This window comes from Paecilomyces variotii (assembly GCF_004022145.1).
Source record: "Paecilomyces variotii strain CBS 101075 chromosome Unknown C8Q69scaffold_7, whole genome shotgun sequence".
NCBI classification, from domain to species: Eukaryota; Fungi; Ascomycota; class Eurotiomycetes; order Eurotiales; family Thermoascaceae; genus Paecilomyces; species Paecilomyces variotii.
Window position 1 is genome coordinate 1435742 of NW_021167146.1, and position 15793 is coordinate 1451534.

General features: G+C 49.6%; 5 protein-coding genes across 5 annotated transcripts; 4 read left to right on the forward strand and 1 right to left on the reverse strand.

The window, feature by feature from the left end:
• Positions 1-126: 126 nt before the first annotated feature.
• Positions 127-4151, forward strand: C8Q69DRAFT_471434 (DNA polymerase gamma). Its single transcript, XM_028630902.1, has 2 exons — positions 127-413; positions 500-4151. Exons 1-2 carry the CDS (start codon positions 233-235, stop codon positions 3727-3729), a joined length of 3411 nt encoding a protein of 1136 aa, XP_028484403.1. The 5' UTR covers positions 127-232; the 3' UTR covers positions 3730-4151.
• Positions 4152-6876, forward strand: C8Q69DRAFT_471439 (putative cora family metal ion transporter). Its single transcript, XM_028630903.1, has 5 exons — positions 4152-6213; positions 6283-6356; positions 6413-6465; positions 6533-6586; positions 6651-6876. The coding sequence occupies exons 1-5, from the start codon at positions 4548-4550 to the stop codon at positions 6748-6750; spliced, it is 1947 nt and encodes a 648-aa protein (XP_028484404.1). The 5' UTR covers positions 4152-4547; the 3' UTR covers positions 6751-6876.
• On the reverse strand, positions 6701-8423 carry C8Q69DRAFT_303901 (Squalene/phytoene synthase). Its single transcript, XM_028627181.1, has 3 exons — positions 8408-8423; positions 8054-8344; positions 6701-7991 (listed from the first exon to the last, which is right to left on the reverse strand). Exons 2-3 carry the CDS (start codon positions 8245-8247, stop codon positions 7013-7015), a joined length of 1173 nt encoding a protein of 390 aa, XP_028484405.1. The 5' UTR covers positions 8248-8344; positions 8408-8423; the 3' UTR covers positions 6701-7012.
• Positions 8424-8536: 113 nt separating this feature from the next.
• C8Q69DRAFT_508123 (putative DNA excision repair protein) lies at positions 8537-13451 on the forward strand (the record flags this gene model as incomplete). The annotated part of the gene is made up of 2 exons (XM_028632948.1): positions 8537-12354; positions 12968-13451. The coding sequence occupies 2 exons, from the start codon at positions 8537-8539 to the stop codon at positions 13449-13451; spliced, it is 4302 nt and encodes a 1433-aa protein (XP_028484406.1).
• Positions 13452-14175: 724 nt separating this feature from the next.
• Positions 14176-15607, forward strand: C8Q69DRAFT_303919 (hypothetical protein). The gene has a single exon (XM_028627182.1). The coding sequence runs from the start codon at positions 14330-14332 to the stop codon at positions 15392-15394; it is 1065 nt and encodes a 354-aa protein (XP_028484407.1). The 5' UTR covers positions 14176-14329; the 3' UTR covers positions 15395-15607.
• The last annotated feature ends 186 nt before the right edge of the window (positions 15608-15793 follow it).

Consider the following 15793-nt stretch of genomic DNA (forward strand, 5'->3'; position numbering starts at 1 on the left):
GCGCCATGACGATGACGAAGGCGGTGAGCTTTTGGGAAATGATTACTAATCCGGCCAGATCCGGCGAGCTTGACGCCTTAGGCTTCAGGCTAACACATGCTGCAGGAATCAGTAACTACCATAAAGGTGACTATCTGCAGGCAACGCTGCGCTCGTCGATCTAAGGGTTGCTCAGCGCATCCCACCTCGATATCATGCTATCCCATTGAGCATACACTTCACATGCTTCAGTATGCTCTTGACTCCTGCCTGTGCTCCCTACTCGAGGAGTGTGGTCCGGGTATCGACGAGAGGATTGCGCTCGCCACGGTACCTCATAACGCGGCCTCTACCATCATCATTAGTGAGATTTTATGCCGCGCAACCTTCGTCTAGTGATGCCAAAGAAGGGCGCCACCTGAAGACACTTGCGCGTAAGTTTCCGGAGTCAAGATTCTCTTTATTCCTTTTCTTATACGCAGGTTGACTCGTACAAAGTGCTGATGGCCATTTGCTTTAGTACCGTCCACCGCTCGATTTAATGAAATCGGTGTGCAACAATTGAGCGACTATGTCCATTCGCAGGTATTCTTGAATAAGCCAACCCCCCCGGACCCCGAGTTGGTCGCTTTATCGAAAGATCACTTGTCTCGGCATGACCTACTGGGAAAATCGCAAGATGCGAGCGACCCCATTGCGTTCCGCCTCCCCGCGCTCCGGGGCCAAACCCTCGACGAGCATTTCTATAAGCTTGGAATGGATTCATCAGAGCCCTATCTGGGCTACGCAAAATCTTGTGCCTCGATGAATGCGCCGCGGAAGCCCAAAAATTGGGTTAGAAGAAGTGGATGGACAAAGTACAATAGCGATGGGTCTTCGGAGCCTGTGGATGCGCCAAACGAGTCCATATTGACGTTCGACACAGAAGTCATGTGGAAAGAGAGCTCGTTCGCAGTCATGGCTTGCGCTGTCAGTCCCACAGCCTGGTACGCATGGATATCTCCGTGGCTGCTCGGTGAATCGGAGAATGACCGCCATCTGGTGCCTCTTGGCGATCCTTCGCAGCCACGGATCGTTATTGGTCATAACATTGGATATGATCGAGCCCGGATATTGGAGGAGTATGATATTAAACAGTCACACAATTTCTTTCTTGATACGATGTCGCTCCATGTTGCCGTCAATGGGATGTGTTCACAACAGCGGCCTACTTGGATGCGACACCAAAAGAACAGGGATATGAGGGATAAAATCGCCAATGAGAGTAACTCGGCAGAGCTTGCCGCGCTGCTAGAGAACAAGGTCCTTAGTGAAGAGGAAGAGGAACTATGGGTAGGCAGAAGCTCAGTCAATTCTCTGCGGGATGTCGCCAAGTTCCACTGCGATGTGACGATTGACAAGGCGCAAAGGGACTTTTTTGGAGAGCTTGACCGTGAAGGTATTCGCGAGAGGCTCGAGGAGCTTCTAGACTACTGCGCTGCCGACGTTGCAATCACGCACCAGGTCTACAAGAAAGTATTCCCTAATTTCCTCGAGGTTTGTCCTCATCCCGTCAGTTTTGGCGCTCTTCGACACCTATCTTCCGTGATCCTCCCCGTGGACCAGACATGGGAAGAATATCTTGCGAATGCTGAAGGAACCTATCATCAACGATTGCACGACGTTCAGCGGAAACTTGTCATGCTTTGCGAAGAGGCATTGAAAGTGAAGGATGACCCAGAGATATATATGAATGATCCATGGCTGAGACAGCTGGACTGGTCAGGCCAGGAGATAAAGATGGTGAAGGGCAAGAAGAAAGGAGATCCACCTCGTCCCGCGGCAAGGCAGAAGAAGCCGGGTATGCCCAAATGGTATAAGGATCTCTTTCCCACTATGACTGCTGATATCAATCTCACGGTCCGGACCCGGATAGCACCCATTCTTCTCAAGCTATCGTGGGACGGCCATCCTCTCATCTGGTCGAATAAGTTTGGTTGGACGTTCAAGATCCCCTTGGATCAAGCCAAACAGTATGAGAACCAACCTGTTGCCCCTTGTGACATGTCTGAGGAGGATAACCCTGAGCTCCGTGACGACCGGAAGCACATCTACTTCAAACTTCCGCACAAGGATGGACCCCAAGCTCGATGCATCAACCCCCTGGCTAAGGGGTATATGCAGTACTTTGAGCGCGGAACGCTATCTTCTAAGTACGAACTTGCCAAGGAGGCCCTGGAAATGAACGCTTCTTGTTCATACTGGATCAGCGCGCGTGACCGCATCATGAGTCAAATGGTCGTGTACGAAGATGATGTACGGAATGTTGTGAAAGACCAGAAGCAGGCCAAGGATGGCAAAAAATTGGGTTTCATCCTACCGCAGATTATTCCAATGGGAACTATAACACGAAGGGCTGTGGAAAATACATGGCTCACGGCAAGCAATGCCAAAGAGAACCGTGTCGGATCTGAACTCAAGGCTATGATCAAAGCTCCACCAGGGTATGTCTTCGTTGGTGCGGACGTTGACTCTCAGGAACTGTGGATTGCTAGTCTCGTTGGAGACGCCCAATTTCAACTTCATGGAGGCAATGCGATTGGGTTCATGACTTTGGAAGGTACCAAGGCCGCTGGAACTGACCTGCATTCCCGAACGGCCAAGATCCTTGGGATTTCCCGGAATGACGCGAAGGTTTTCAACTATGGACGTATATATGGAGCAGGTCTTAAGTTCGCGGCGACCCTACTTCGTCAATTCAATCCGTCCATGTCGGAGAAAGAGACACATGAGATCGCGGCCAAACTGTATAAAGAGACCAAAGGTACTCGCACTACTCGCAAAATTCTGAGTGACGGTCCCTTCTGGCGTGGAGGCACGGAGTCATTCGTGTTCAACAAGCTTGAAGAATTTGCAGAACAAGAGAGACCCCGGACCCCCGCGCTTGGTGCTGGGATTACAGAAGCCCTCATGCGTCGTTTCATCAACAAAGGGAGCTTCATGACGTCGCGTATCAACTGGGCCATCCAGTCTTCTGGTGTGGACTATCTCCATCTTCTTATTGTTTCCATGGAGTACCTGATCCGACGATTCAACCTCAATGCTCGTTTGGCCATCACAGTCCATGATGAAATTCGGTACCTAGTGAAGGATGAAGACAAATATCGTGCGGCTCTGGCTTTGCAGGTTGCTAATGTGTGGACCCGTGCGATGTTCTCCCAACAAGTTGGCATCGACGACCTGCCTCAATCCTGCGCCTATTTCTCCGCCGTTGACATTGACCACGTCCTGCGGAAGGAGGTCAACATGGACTGTGTAACGCCGTCTCATCCGAAGAAGATCCCGCATGGTGAGAGCCTGGACATTAACCAGATCCTGGATAAAGGCTCTGCAGCTTTCCTTGACCCTAAGGTCGAGTCTCTCTCCCCTCCATCTCCTGATCGATTCACATATACACCCCGAAAGTCAGTCATGTCCACTCTGCAGACATCCAATCACCCCGCATTCATTAAAGCACAAATCACGAGTAGTGATCATGAGCTCCGCGAGATCATCAAAGAAGCCGTCAAAAGCGATTCGACATCTACGTCGTCGACGGCGCGGTCTCGGAAGCCAAAGACACCGCCCCCTGCGCAACCACAGGGAGCAATCTTGATGGACGTCCAGTCTGGCCTCTACCACGACTTCAGATCTGCCCCACAAGGAAGCAAGTCTCCTCAATTCACCATCAGCAAGTACTCTTATAAGCCACGACCTTGGGCTCGTGTCTGAGTCACTACTTTATCTTTCTCTTGTGTATTTTCTGTTATTTCTTATGGAGTGCAAATACTCTTTTGCGTTATATCATTCTTCGCCTGTCTTATTTCTTTTCATTTCGTGTGTATTATTCTATTGTTGGATGCATTGGGTCGGCGCTGGTCTACGATGCTGTTTTCTGGATAGTGTATGAGGACGGCTATTAGTTACGACTCACTGGTGCATGTACTATAGAGTATACGAACCCGTCGACGCGAGTGACAGCTGCAGGGCAGAGTCGCTTTGTACTGTATATGTGTGAAAATCCGAAGAGCTGTGTTATTTTCTAGTATTATTAGGACGGGTGGCTACCGACCGTGTCGTTATCCGGGTCAATTGAGATGAGATGGCTAAGACAATCTAAGTATTAATCGAGCTCAAACAGGCGGGCCAGGAGGGGCTCTCCCGTGCCGTCATTGCGTTCGATGGATGGTTCTACGCCAGACTCGATACTTAATAATAATAATAGCTTCCACTCCCGAGACGTTTTATCTCATCGCAGAAGGCCCCTTGCTTTACTCCCGTATGATGTTTTCTTCGCTCACTTTGACGATTGGTTCGATCGCGTGGGGTGATCGCCCGCACAAGGTCAGGTTTCAAGAACGTTGAAGCTCCACGAGCTCTGTTGAGGACCCAGCAGCACACGCCAATTCCTCAGCTTCCAACTTATTCTTTTCGATATGGAAGTTAAGAAAGTCATGGTCGCCTAATGGTGGCAACTGAGACATCGACGGTCGAAAGTTCATCTTGCAGACAAGGTGCTGATACGACATCACGGCAACAGCTCAGTCGCGATGAGCATCCGCGCGCGCGACTACGCCCATGGAAGCGAGCCTGGCTCACCAGCCACGGCACCGGACAATGACAATATTGATATTGAGGCCCAACCGCGGCCACCACGCGTGCGAATAGGCTCGGCCGTTAGCGAAGACGCAATCACGATTGACGCAGGTACAAGTACAGCCAGGGTGAATTCGCGCGAATCGGCCAAGCGACGCACGAAAAGATCAAACACAGCACAGTCCTACTATCCAGATGGCGCGAATAACCATGATCAGAACTGGCACCCGGGAACAGAACCAGGCATCGACCCGAAGAAACCACTGCCGCCATATGGCGCGGATTGGGGGTCCTCCGTACCAACGGATCTACATAGACATTGCGACATAACTGTGGTCGACTTCTCGCAGAACGAGATGAGGCAGTATGAGTTGGACAATGACACTCTCGAGCAATTCCTGATGAAGGAGAAGGAACCGTGGGTGCAGTGTAGATGGATAAATGTCAATGGCTTGAGTTGGGATGTGATCCGACTTCTAGGCAATCGAAAGGGTCTCCATAGACTGGCCGTTGAGGATCTCATGCACACTTCCAACCGGACTAAGGCGGATTGGTATTCGGACCACGCATATGTCGTTTTGAGTCTACAAAAGCTGGTGAAAATGCGCCAGGAGGATAGTGATTCTGAGGACAGCGACAAGGAGGATGACACTTCTCGGGGCGAAAAAGATGGCCGGAGCTCCACATCAAGCAATGAAACTTCTGCTTCTTCCCTCAGGAGGAGAACGAAATGGTCAGTCGTCTTAGCGGCTTTGATTGATATCTTGACTCCCTCAAAGATGAAGTATAAGGAGGATCCCAAGGATGGCGGGGAGCCAGGAGTCCGCACGACCGCCGACAAATTCGAGTCATATCGGAATTCCCAGTTTAGAGATAGCCCAAAGGTACCTGGGCCCGCTCGTACGATACAGCGCCATAGGGGTGGGCCCAATGAGGATAGGATCGAGTTTATGGAGCGTCATGCCGCCCTCGCAGCCAAGGGTCTCTGCGTCACGTTGGAACAGGTTTCGATCTTCCTGCATCACGACAATACCGTCACTTCATTCTTTGAAGCTAGCGCAGACGATATCGAAGCCCCTATCGTCAAACGACTTAGTTCTCCAGAGACCATCTTGCGCCAGTCGTGCGATGCTAGCATGCTCTTGCAAGCTATCCTGGATGCTATTATCGACCTGGCTATTCCCGTGACGACCGCATATCAGGATGCAATAGGCGATTTGGAGTTAGACATTCTCACGGATCCGACCATCGAACAATCCAAGAGTCTTTATATTCTTACATCGGAGATCGCCGTTCTGCGCAACAGCATCCAACCAATCGTGGCACTTGTCAATTCGCTTCGAGACCATCGCTCTGAGCCCGTCAGCACTCCCGGTCTGGGCACTATCGTGAAGACTAACTCTAACAGCTCGTTTACCACTCCGTCGGGAGAGAGCTCGCTACAGATAAGTACTTCGCCTCCGAACCTGAAGAGCATCGGAGGCTCCACAGTGACCATCAGCGCAATGTGCCATACATACCTTGGCGATGCACTAGACCATGTCATTATGATCGTCGAGCATTATGATCAAATGAGGCGCTCTGCAGACAACATGATCGATCTCATCTTCAATACAATTGGTAAAGGACATCACTGGTTTAATATTAGCAAAGATGATGGTCCAATCAAATTAACCTACTTTTCTACAGGCGCATATCAAAACGAAAGTATGAAACAGCTCAGTCTTGTAACGTGTTTCTACTTGCCTCTCACCTTCATTACAGTATGTCATCATTTTGAAACTGTACTGGTATAACTACTGACCGAAATAAACAAAAGGGGTACTTTGGCATGAATTTCAAAGATTTTGCTGGTATTAACCATAGCGATGCGTACGTGATCTCATTTATAGTCAGGAATCCCTACAAGAGCTGATACTGATGGTTCACGGGTAAATAGCTACTTCTGGAAAATTGCCGTTCCTGTCGTGGTTGTCTCAACTTTGTTCTTGATGTGAGTGTCATTTTCTACATTCCTTTTCACTATACAGGCTCGCACTCGTTAACTTGGGGAAAAGGCGCGACATGGTCAAACGCTACCTCGTCCAATTAGCCCAAAAGCGGCTGATCGTCAGCTCGCGGAAGCAAAGGAAACGGAGACGAGCGAAGCGAAATTAATAAGCATCTTGCTGTAGTTACCGTTTATGCGGGTTGTCTTCTTGTAGTCACGATAGTATGTTTTTGTATAATGATCACATCTGTATATATATACGTTATTCCGATATACAAGAGAAAGAGTGGAACCGTCGCATTTCATCTCATCATAGCGGCTCTCTAAACCATGGGAGATGTAATATTATATAGAATAATGAGAATCGTATGTAATATGATACATCGTTCGTAAAGTGCTTTCCTTTCCCTTGGCTTTTTCCTTTCACCATCACAAAGTCTTCCGCTTAAAAGCGAAATATGCCTTCCATGGTAATTTCCAGTCGGAAGTCAGAAGTTCCGGCTTGAAGATATCAAAATCAACCTTTTCCAATCGGTCCAGCCATAATCGGGTCGCCACAGCGGGCATGTACACGCCAAAGGCGCGATTGACCTCATCTAATGGCGTGTCTGCCCCGCTGGTGATATCTCCGTACTCGTGTCCTTCCTCGCCCTCGTGTTCGAAGGCGTGGCCTACATCTTGGCCTCGTTGTAGATTGTGCAGCATCTGCTGTGCTGTGATTAGATGGTCGCTAGCTCGGGTCGCGACGGTGAAGACGGCGTCTCGTAGACCGGGAGCGTCGGCGCCTTGTCGAAAGACGTCTTCTTCCCTAACGCCTGCTTGGGCCATGATGTTTAACGGGAGGGTGATGGCGCCTTGCTTGACGCCGCCGCCGGGCTGGTTGGAGTGATGGCCCGGAGCAGAGGGGAAGGCCACGAGAGGTAATCCGCGCAAAACAGCGCTGATTCCAGCAGCTTTGCCGATGTGAGAGGCGAGGTGGTCTGCTGTTACGGAGGTTAAGGGCAGAGCGGAGAGCGTGAGGTAGAGGAGTGTAGAGTAGGTGTTTTCGGCGTAGGACTCGAGGGCGGCCAGGTCTGGATAGGGCGTATTGGCGAGAGATTGTTCGCGCGCATTGATCATGCGCATGAACCAGCCTTTACTAAGCCGAGCGCGGCCACCAGTTCGTGCATCCAGATCTGATATGGCAGCCGCGAGCAGGATCGCGACGGGTTCCTTGGGTGGGCTGCCAGAAAGAGTGCGGGTAATTGTGTCACGCCAGAATTGCAGACGCATCAGGCCGATTGTATATGACGAAGTTGTGTCAGGTACCATGGATAGGGAGATATTAAGAGCGCGCAAGGCAATATAGAAGGGTTGTGTCTGGCGGGGGATGAATGTTCCGAGCGTGTAGGAGGGACGGTCGTATTTTCTGTTATATTTGACGAATATCAGAACGTATTCGTCTGTGGAAGCTTGCGCAACAGAACCTACTCAACAAGATTTCGACAGTACTGTTCCGCCGACTTCACCTCTGCTTCCGCAGCTCCTGTAGTTGGAGCAGCAGTTGCCGATCGAGATAGATGACGCCGTTGGTGCTGAGAGCATCGCAGCTGTCGACTGCGCCAGACGAGCAGTATCTCTTTGCCCGCACCTCGCGGGCGAATAGCTCCCTTGATGAAAGACATACTAATGGGTCAAGCTTTTTGATCAGAAGCTCCCTCAAGGTTGGAAAATGAGATATGTTAATGCGACATGGCGATCTGAAGGCGGCGAGAAAGATTCCTGTAGCCATCTGATCAGATACGGGCCTGAAATAAAGAGCGCAAAACGGCCATTGCTATGGACCTAATGTGGACCCTCGATATCACCTACCAGAACGACTTATCCGCGGGGAATTATTGATAGCTTGTTGAACAAGCAACCGATCATTCACGATGTCGGAGTTGGTCAGCGCCTTTATTTTTTTTGGCCGCAATGACGTCGGGCCGACTTCGCGTCTCGGCGCGTCTTTCGCTTTTGGACATTAAGAGATCGCGCCTCAACGCCTGCTCTCTATCAACCACATCCCCAGTTCGAAGCGGCCTTTGGAAAATGAGCTTCGGACACCTCGATGAACGGGATCAACGGCCCGCTAAGAAGAGAAGATTCTTTGTCCAGGAAGAGGATCAGATCCCGTTCAGCAATGGCTTCAACGCGTCTGGAGAACCCCGAGGCTTCCCCGAAGAAGCGGATATCAAGTCCACGGACAAACTTGTGGACAACCCAGTCTCCTCCTTGGACGGTCTGAAGTCGCACGAGGCTCAGGAGATTGCTGAAGATGCGGCCGCAGAGACATTTGGAGACTCCACTACCGCAGACCGGATCGAGAGCAACGGTGTAAATGGCAGACATGTGGACGCGGCAGCAGCACGGCACCCGCTGGAAGAAATAGGAGATGGATTCGACATGCATTTATTCAACAATATAGTCGGACAAGATATGTCACGCGATACGGTGGATAAGATTCGAGCTGCTGCTGGCGACAATATGGAGACGGCGGTCAATATCTTCTTTGATGGATCGTGGAAGACCGCTAATGAGAAGGAACCGGATGTACCAGGACAGATGCCCCAGTCAGCACCTGAAGCTGACGCTACCGTACACGCCGAGATGGAGGAAATCCCGCCAGCACCACCTGATACCGAAGTAAATGAGACGGCAGTGGAAGGTGCAGAAGTCTTGCCATCTCAGCCGGCTCTGAGATATGTTGGTGCCTTTGGAGTTGCTGCTTGGGCGACCAGAAATGGCACTGGGATTGTCCGTCATGGCGAGACTGTGGGCATCGAGCGTGCCAGGACCCAGCCGATGATGAAGCAGGTTCGAGGGCGGAAGCAAATCACCAACAACAAAGGCGATGTCTTGACGCGATTTATCAATACTCGGGGAGAGGAGGTTGGCCGGCTGCCTCGAGAGAGTGCTGAATGGGTATCCACACTCATTGACCAGAAGATCTGCAAGTTTGAGGGTGTCTGCGTCTATGCTCCCGACCGGATCCGAGTGAATGACACCATTTATCTTCAGTTACGATGCTATCTTCGTCAAGAAGCCTTCCAACCAAGACCGCTTAGTCGACTGGCGGATGATAACAGATCAACAGGCTTGTTTGAAGAAAAGGAGAGTTTAGAGGAGAAGAATCTGCGTCTCCGTCAAGTTGCGCTAGTGAAGCTGTTTGGCGAGATCAACCTTGAGCCCACGTCCATGAACGAGATGACAGCAAAGCATAAAAAGGAGGGACTCCTTCGGGCCGCGGAAATGGCGGAACAGTACGACAAGAGCAAGAAGGATGCCACAAAAGACTCACCCAATGAGTCCGAAGACGAAGGAACGCAGGAACTAGAAGAAGACCAGCTCGACACGCTATACAAAAAGGCGCAGACATTTGACTTCAACATGCCGGAAGCGGAACCACCACCGACATTTACGATGGATCTCCGAAAATACCAAAAGCAAGCCCTTCACTGGATGCTTGCAAAGGAGAAAGATGCAAAGCAAGCCAGACAGAGCTCGATGCATCCCTTGTGGGAAGAATATACATGGCCTGTGACTGACGTGGATGACAAGGTCTTGCCTAAAGTCCACGAAAAAGACCACTTCTACGTGAATCCGTACTCCGGCGAGCTCACTCTGGAATTTCCCGTGCAAGAACAACATTGTCTTGGTGGTATTCTAGCCGACGAGATGGGGCTTGGTAAGACCATAGAGATGCTCAGCCTTATCCATTCCCATGGACTGCAGGCCGACGAACACACCGTGAATGGCGCTGCTTCTGTTGATACCCTCCGTCGATTGCCCAAGGAATCGAAAAGCACGGTGCTTGCTCCCCATACAACTTTGGTCGTTGCTCCGACCTCTCTTCTGGCACAGTGGGAGAGCGAAGCCATCAAGGCGTCACGGCCGGGCACATTGAAACCCTTGGTTTACTACGGCGCTGATAAAGCAGTCAACCTAAGGAATCTCTGCTGCGCGAGTAATGCTGCTGACGCTCCTAATGTGATTATCACAAGTTACGGCGTCGTGTTGTCTGAATACCGTCAGGCGTCCTCGTCACTCCCCACGCTTGGGACACAAGGTGGCTTATTCTCTGTCGAATTCTTACGTGTCATCCTTGACGAGGCCCATTACATCAAGAACCGGCTCTCCAAGTCGGCAAGAGCATGTTACGAACTGAAAGCCGTCCATCGATGGGCACTGACGGGCACTCCCATCGTTAATAGGCTAGAGGATCTATTCAGTCTTGTCCGGTATTTGAAGGTAGAACCGTGGAGTAACTTCTCCTTTTGGAAGACATTCATCACGGTTCCTTTTGAATCGAAGGATTATGTACGCGCTCTCAATGTTGTCCAGACAGTCCTCGAGCCATTGGTACTCCGACGAACGAAGACAATGAAGACGCCTGATGGAGAGGCCCTCGTTCCACTGCCAAATCGGAAAATTACCATTGAAGAAGTGGAACTTTCCGAACAGGAGCGAGAAATCTACGACTACATCTATACCCGTGCCAAGCAGACGTTTAACACTAATGTCGAGGCTGGAACGCTGCTGAAGTCATACTCGACCATCTTCGCTCAGATCCTTCGACTACGTCAAACATGCTGCCATCCAATTCTTACTCGGAACAAGGCAATTGTTGCGGAGGAAGAAGATATTGCAGCTGCGGCTGATGCGTCAAATGAGCTTAAGGATGATATGGATTTGCAGGAGCTGATCGATCGTTTCACGTCTTCCACTGAGTCAGCTGAAAACGATGGTGATCAGAGATCCATGGTGCGGTTTACTGCACATGCTTTGAGGCAGATCCAAAACGATGCCGGCGGCGAGTGTCCCATCTGCTCTGAAGATCCAATGATCGACCCAGCAGTAACTGCATGCTGGCACAGTGCATGCAAGAAGTGTCTCCAAGACTTGATTAGACATCAGACGGACAAAGGAGAAACTCCACGGTGTTTTTCCTGCCGCGCGCCAGTCACATCGCGAGATATCTTTGAAGTAGTCCGTCATAAATCACCCAACACCACACCCACCGGGGAGGATCTATATAGTAGTACTCCTCCATCGTCTGCATCTCCAGCTCCCCGGATCTCTTTGCGACGTGTCAACCCCTTCTCCCCGTCGGCCCAGACTTCTGCAAAGATCCACGCGCTTATGGATCATCTCACTCGCTTGCCTCAAAATGAGAAGTCAGTCGTATTCTCTCAGTTTACTTCATTTCTCGACTTAATATCCCCACAGCTTACAAGGGCCGGTATCGCCCATGTGCGTCTTGACGGTACAATGCCCCAGAAAGCACGAGCGGAGGTGCTCTCCCAGTTCACACGGACCGATACTTTTGATGAGGAGGACATGGAGGACATTGAAGACCCCGATAACCCTCATAAAAAGAGAGCGCCCTGTCAAAACTCGGCCATGTCTAAGACCTCATCGGCGCCTCCTGGCCGTCCTAACGTACTCCTGATCAGTTTACGGGCCGGTGGTGTCGGGCTGAACTTAACGGCAGCCAACCATGTCTTTATGATGGATCCCTGGTGGAGTTTTGCTGTCGAGGCGCAGGCCATTGATCGTGTTCATCGAATGGGCCAACTACGAGAAGTCTCCGTGACACGATTTATTGCAAAGAATTCCATTGAAGGCCGCATGCTCCAAGTTCAGGAGCGGAAGATGAATATCGCTGGCTCCTTAGGATTAAGGATCGGTGGAGATGGTGGCGATGAGGAGAGGAAGAAAGAAAGAATTGAGGAGCTACGGTTGCTGTTTGAGTGAGGTAATATGTATCTTGTTGAGTCGTTATAATAATACCCGTTGTCGTCTACATCCACAAGGATAGTTGGGTTTGGATTTATTTAGAGTTCCGGATCACTGTATGGTACATATACTATGTCTGCAAGAATAATGGTATATTCTTTGGTACATAAACATGGGCGATACATATTGTTTAATATTCAGATCACCGGATCTTTCCGAACATGCCCCATACCGGGTGTTTTGTTCTCTGACCGTCGGCTATCAAGACCTCATTGCTGAGCGCTTTTGTTGTCACTGCAATTCTGGGCAAAGCTCTGTCAAGAATTCTGTCGTCTCTTGTTTCAGGCTGCATTGTGGGTTGTTGGTCGCGCCGCCGTAGGATCCCTCTCCCCTTATCAAAGCCCATCTGGCGTTCTCAACATCCTAGATTCTTGCCGCCGTAAAGCCTTATAAAGCATTTCCCAGAAAGGCACCTATAACGATGAACTTCGTTTTCAAAAAAGCAACGGGAGGCTTAAGTAGTAATTAAGACACCACATTTGCCTAATATGAGGTCCGGGACGTCGCATTGGAGGTTTCTGTCTAGCTATGGGATGAATACTTACTGATCGGCAAACAGCCTATTAGTTATACCACGCACCGCGCAGCCGATACATCTGACTTCTATGACTATTGTCTCTATAATCTTGTCGATATCGTTAGCAAGGATGGCAATTTCATCTTGGATATTGGACTAAAAGCTGACAGAACGATCGTTGACGCCGAAGTCCAACACCTGCGTGAGCCAGGGAAATGGATCTATACTCACGGAGAAGCTATCTTCAACACGACGTACTGGGTTTTTATGTCCAGGTATGAGAGTCGTGAGAAGAATATTGGCGTCCGGTTCACGCAGACGAATGATGCTTTTTATATCTTGATGCTGGAATGGCCCTGTTCGGAGGAAGTGTATATAGACGCACCTATCCCTGTTTTAAAAGGTCATTCAGTAACCGCTCTGGATGCTGCAGGCGAGGAGAGACAATTGCAATGGGAGAAGAGGACCGAAGAGAGAACCGGTTCTACTTTCCACATACCAGCAGATGTTCTTGAGCGCGATGAGTATTGCTAGGTCTTGAAGATTGCATATCGTTCCTAAGTCGTCCGAACTACAATAGATGTCTTGAGAGTAATATACACTTAATTACCCTAAGCAGAATGCTGAACTATTTCTAATAGCTTCCTGCCTATTATAATTATTACTATTTACCATAAATGTATGGGAATCTAAAGTCATAGAAGCAAAGATATTGGAAGAGCATTTAATATGGGAATAAAATCTTAATTGCTTGAAGAATTAGAGAGTACCGAAATATATTAGCTAACTATCTATGCCCACGGACTCTATCCTGAATTACTGCTGCCTAGAGCACTGCGTTTGTACTGCTCTTGAGCATTTCCTGTGTCCGCCGGGTCTGCTTTGATCCTATATCGGTAGATATAGTAGCTTCCCGTTATTTGCTCTACACCCTTTGTATAGGGTAGTAGAGACCGTTTGCAGCTTGCCTCTACTGAAGCCGTGACCTCTCACTTGGTATAGCCATAGATCTTCAGCGAGATATAAATATATTTCTGCAGTACTGATACAGAATAACTTGATTAGTTTAGCTGAATTCTCCATGTAATCATGCAACGTATGTCTGGTACTCCCTAACGACCCTATGTGTCCCGATGGTTATGAAGAATAATTCCCACCGGGTGCGCTCAGCCGGTCAGTCGGAATGAAGATTAGTCATCGCCGATTCGGAGACTCAGTGCGATATCGCTCCAGGCGGGGTTGATATGTTTACAACATACTATCTAACAGTTAGGATGTTTATAAGATTCTAGAGTCACAGCTTAACCCTTGTCCTGCTGGTTCGCGGGCCTGAGTCCAAGAGCAACAATCCCAATTTCCTGTGGATCGTTAGAGCGGCAGACCGGAATTTACGAAGAGCGAATCTAAGCAACATGCGTCTCCTTCCAGAAGGTGATCTCTCACGTCTCCTCCGATCATTAACCCAGGAGCAATGTCAGCGTCTTCTCAATGTCCTCGCGGAGTCTCTCAGCAGTTCCTCAGCCCAATCTACTTCAAACAAGTCAGAAAAGCTGATCCACCAGCCTCTACGAAGCCACATCGTCACCAAGGGCAATGACACATCCTTATTCATGCCTTCCTCGAATAACACAACAACCGGGATTAAAATTGTCACGATTCCTGGTGATGGGGGCAATATAGCTGCCGTAATTAATATCTTTACACCTAATGGTAAGCTGACCGGACTCCTCAGCGCGGCTGAGGTCACGGCCTTCCGAACCGCGCTTGCGACAATGACTCTCTTCACCCGCTGCACCTCTTTGAGGCGAGAGAATATTGTTGTCTTCGGCTCTGGCAAGCAAGCAGAATGGCATGCGCGACTGGCGGCGATACTCCTTCCACAAGAGGTCAAAAAGATTACATTTGTCAATCGTGGCCGCCAACGATTGGAGCAGATCGAGAAAACTCTCCTGCCAGAACTACGTGAACGCTATCCGGGCATAACTACGGCAATCTTGCCCCAAGAGGGTATACCTGACTATTCCGAGAAACTCCAGGCAGCACTGGCGGCCTGTGATGTTATATTTTGCTGCACACCTTCTACTGCTCCGCTCTTTCCATACTCCTATCTCGAACCTAAAGGCGGCGAAGTGTCGAAGCAGCGATTCATTTCGTTGATCGGTTCGTACAAGCCACATATGCAGGAGATCGATACGCAGACTCTGTTCACAGGCGGTGGAAAGATCTATGTTGATTCGAAGGAAGCCTGCCTTGAAGAGTCCGGGGAGCTCATTAATGCTAAGGTAACTGAGGATCAGCTCATCGAGGTTGGTACACTGTTTAATCCTGGGGAAGAGACGAGTGCGCTCTCTATACCCGCGGGATTTAATGTCGTATTCAAGTGCGTGGGAATGGGAATTATGGACTTAGTCATTGCAAACAAATTGCTGGATATTTCGAGGGAATTGAATATTGGCACGGAGATCAATGGCTTTTAGGCGAGCTTATGAATTTAGCTAAGGGATTCGTCACGGAGTAGAACTGCTGACCAGGAGCTGGGACCGCTAGCGAGGAGTTAGTTACGCGGCCTCGCGAATAGATATCTTCATCGCACAGCTCGATCCTGATTCAAGCTCCTCGAGCTACGTCTTGTCTATTGAGCCTGCCTGCACTAGCCCGTTCTACTGTCTGAACCTGATGGACAGAGATCCTGTAGCTAGCCTGCGTATTAACCACTTGATTCTATTCGTTCCTGACTGCCTACGAGCCCGAACCTTGACACTTTTCGGTAAATCTATCTTTCTGTGGTACATTGACAGAGCTAGCTTGTATAGCTACTAGTAAGCAGTAGTAGATACCTGGTAGTTAGTACAGTAACTTAGTATTCAATTTATACT

Bases quoted from the DNA above. Each gene is read 5' to 3' on its own strand.
- C8Q69DRAFT_303919 (XM_028627182.1), top strand. From the start codon at position 14,330: ATGCGTCTCCTTCCAGAAGGTGATCTCTCACGTCTCCTCCGATCATTA.
- C8Q69DRAFT_303901 (XM_028627181.1), bottom strand. From the start codon at position 8,247: ATGTCTTTCATCAAGGGAGCTATTCGCCCGCGAGGTGCGGGCAAAGAG. The intron at 7,992-8,053 runs GTAGGTTCTGTT...CAAATATAACAG, and splicing joins TACTGTCGAAATCTTGTTGA to AAAATACGACCGTCCCTCCT.
- C8Q69DRAFT_471434 (XM_028630902.1), top strand. From the start codon at position 233: ATGCTCTTGACTCCTGCCTGTGCTCCCTACTCGAGGAGTGTGGTCCGG. The intron at 414-499 runs GTAAGTTTCCGG...CATTTGCTTTAG, and splicing joins CCACCTGAAGACACTTGCGC to TACCGTCCACCGCTCGATTT.
- C8Q69DRAFT_471439 (XM_028630903.1), top strand. From the start codon at position 4,548: ATGAGCATCCGCGCGCGCGACTACGCCCATGGAAGCGAGCCTGGCTCA. The intron at 6,214-6,282 runs GTAAAGGACATC...ACTTTTCTACAG, and splicing joins TCTCATCTTCAATACAATTG to GCGCATATCAAAACGAAAGT. The intron at 6,587-6,650 runs GTGAGTGTCATT...CTTGGGGAAAAG, and splicing joins GTCTCAACTTTGTTCTTGAT to GCGCGACATGGTCAAACGCT.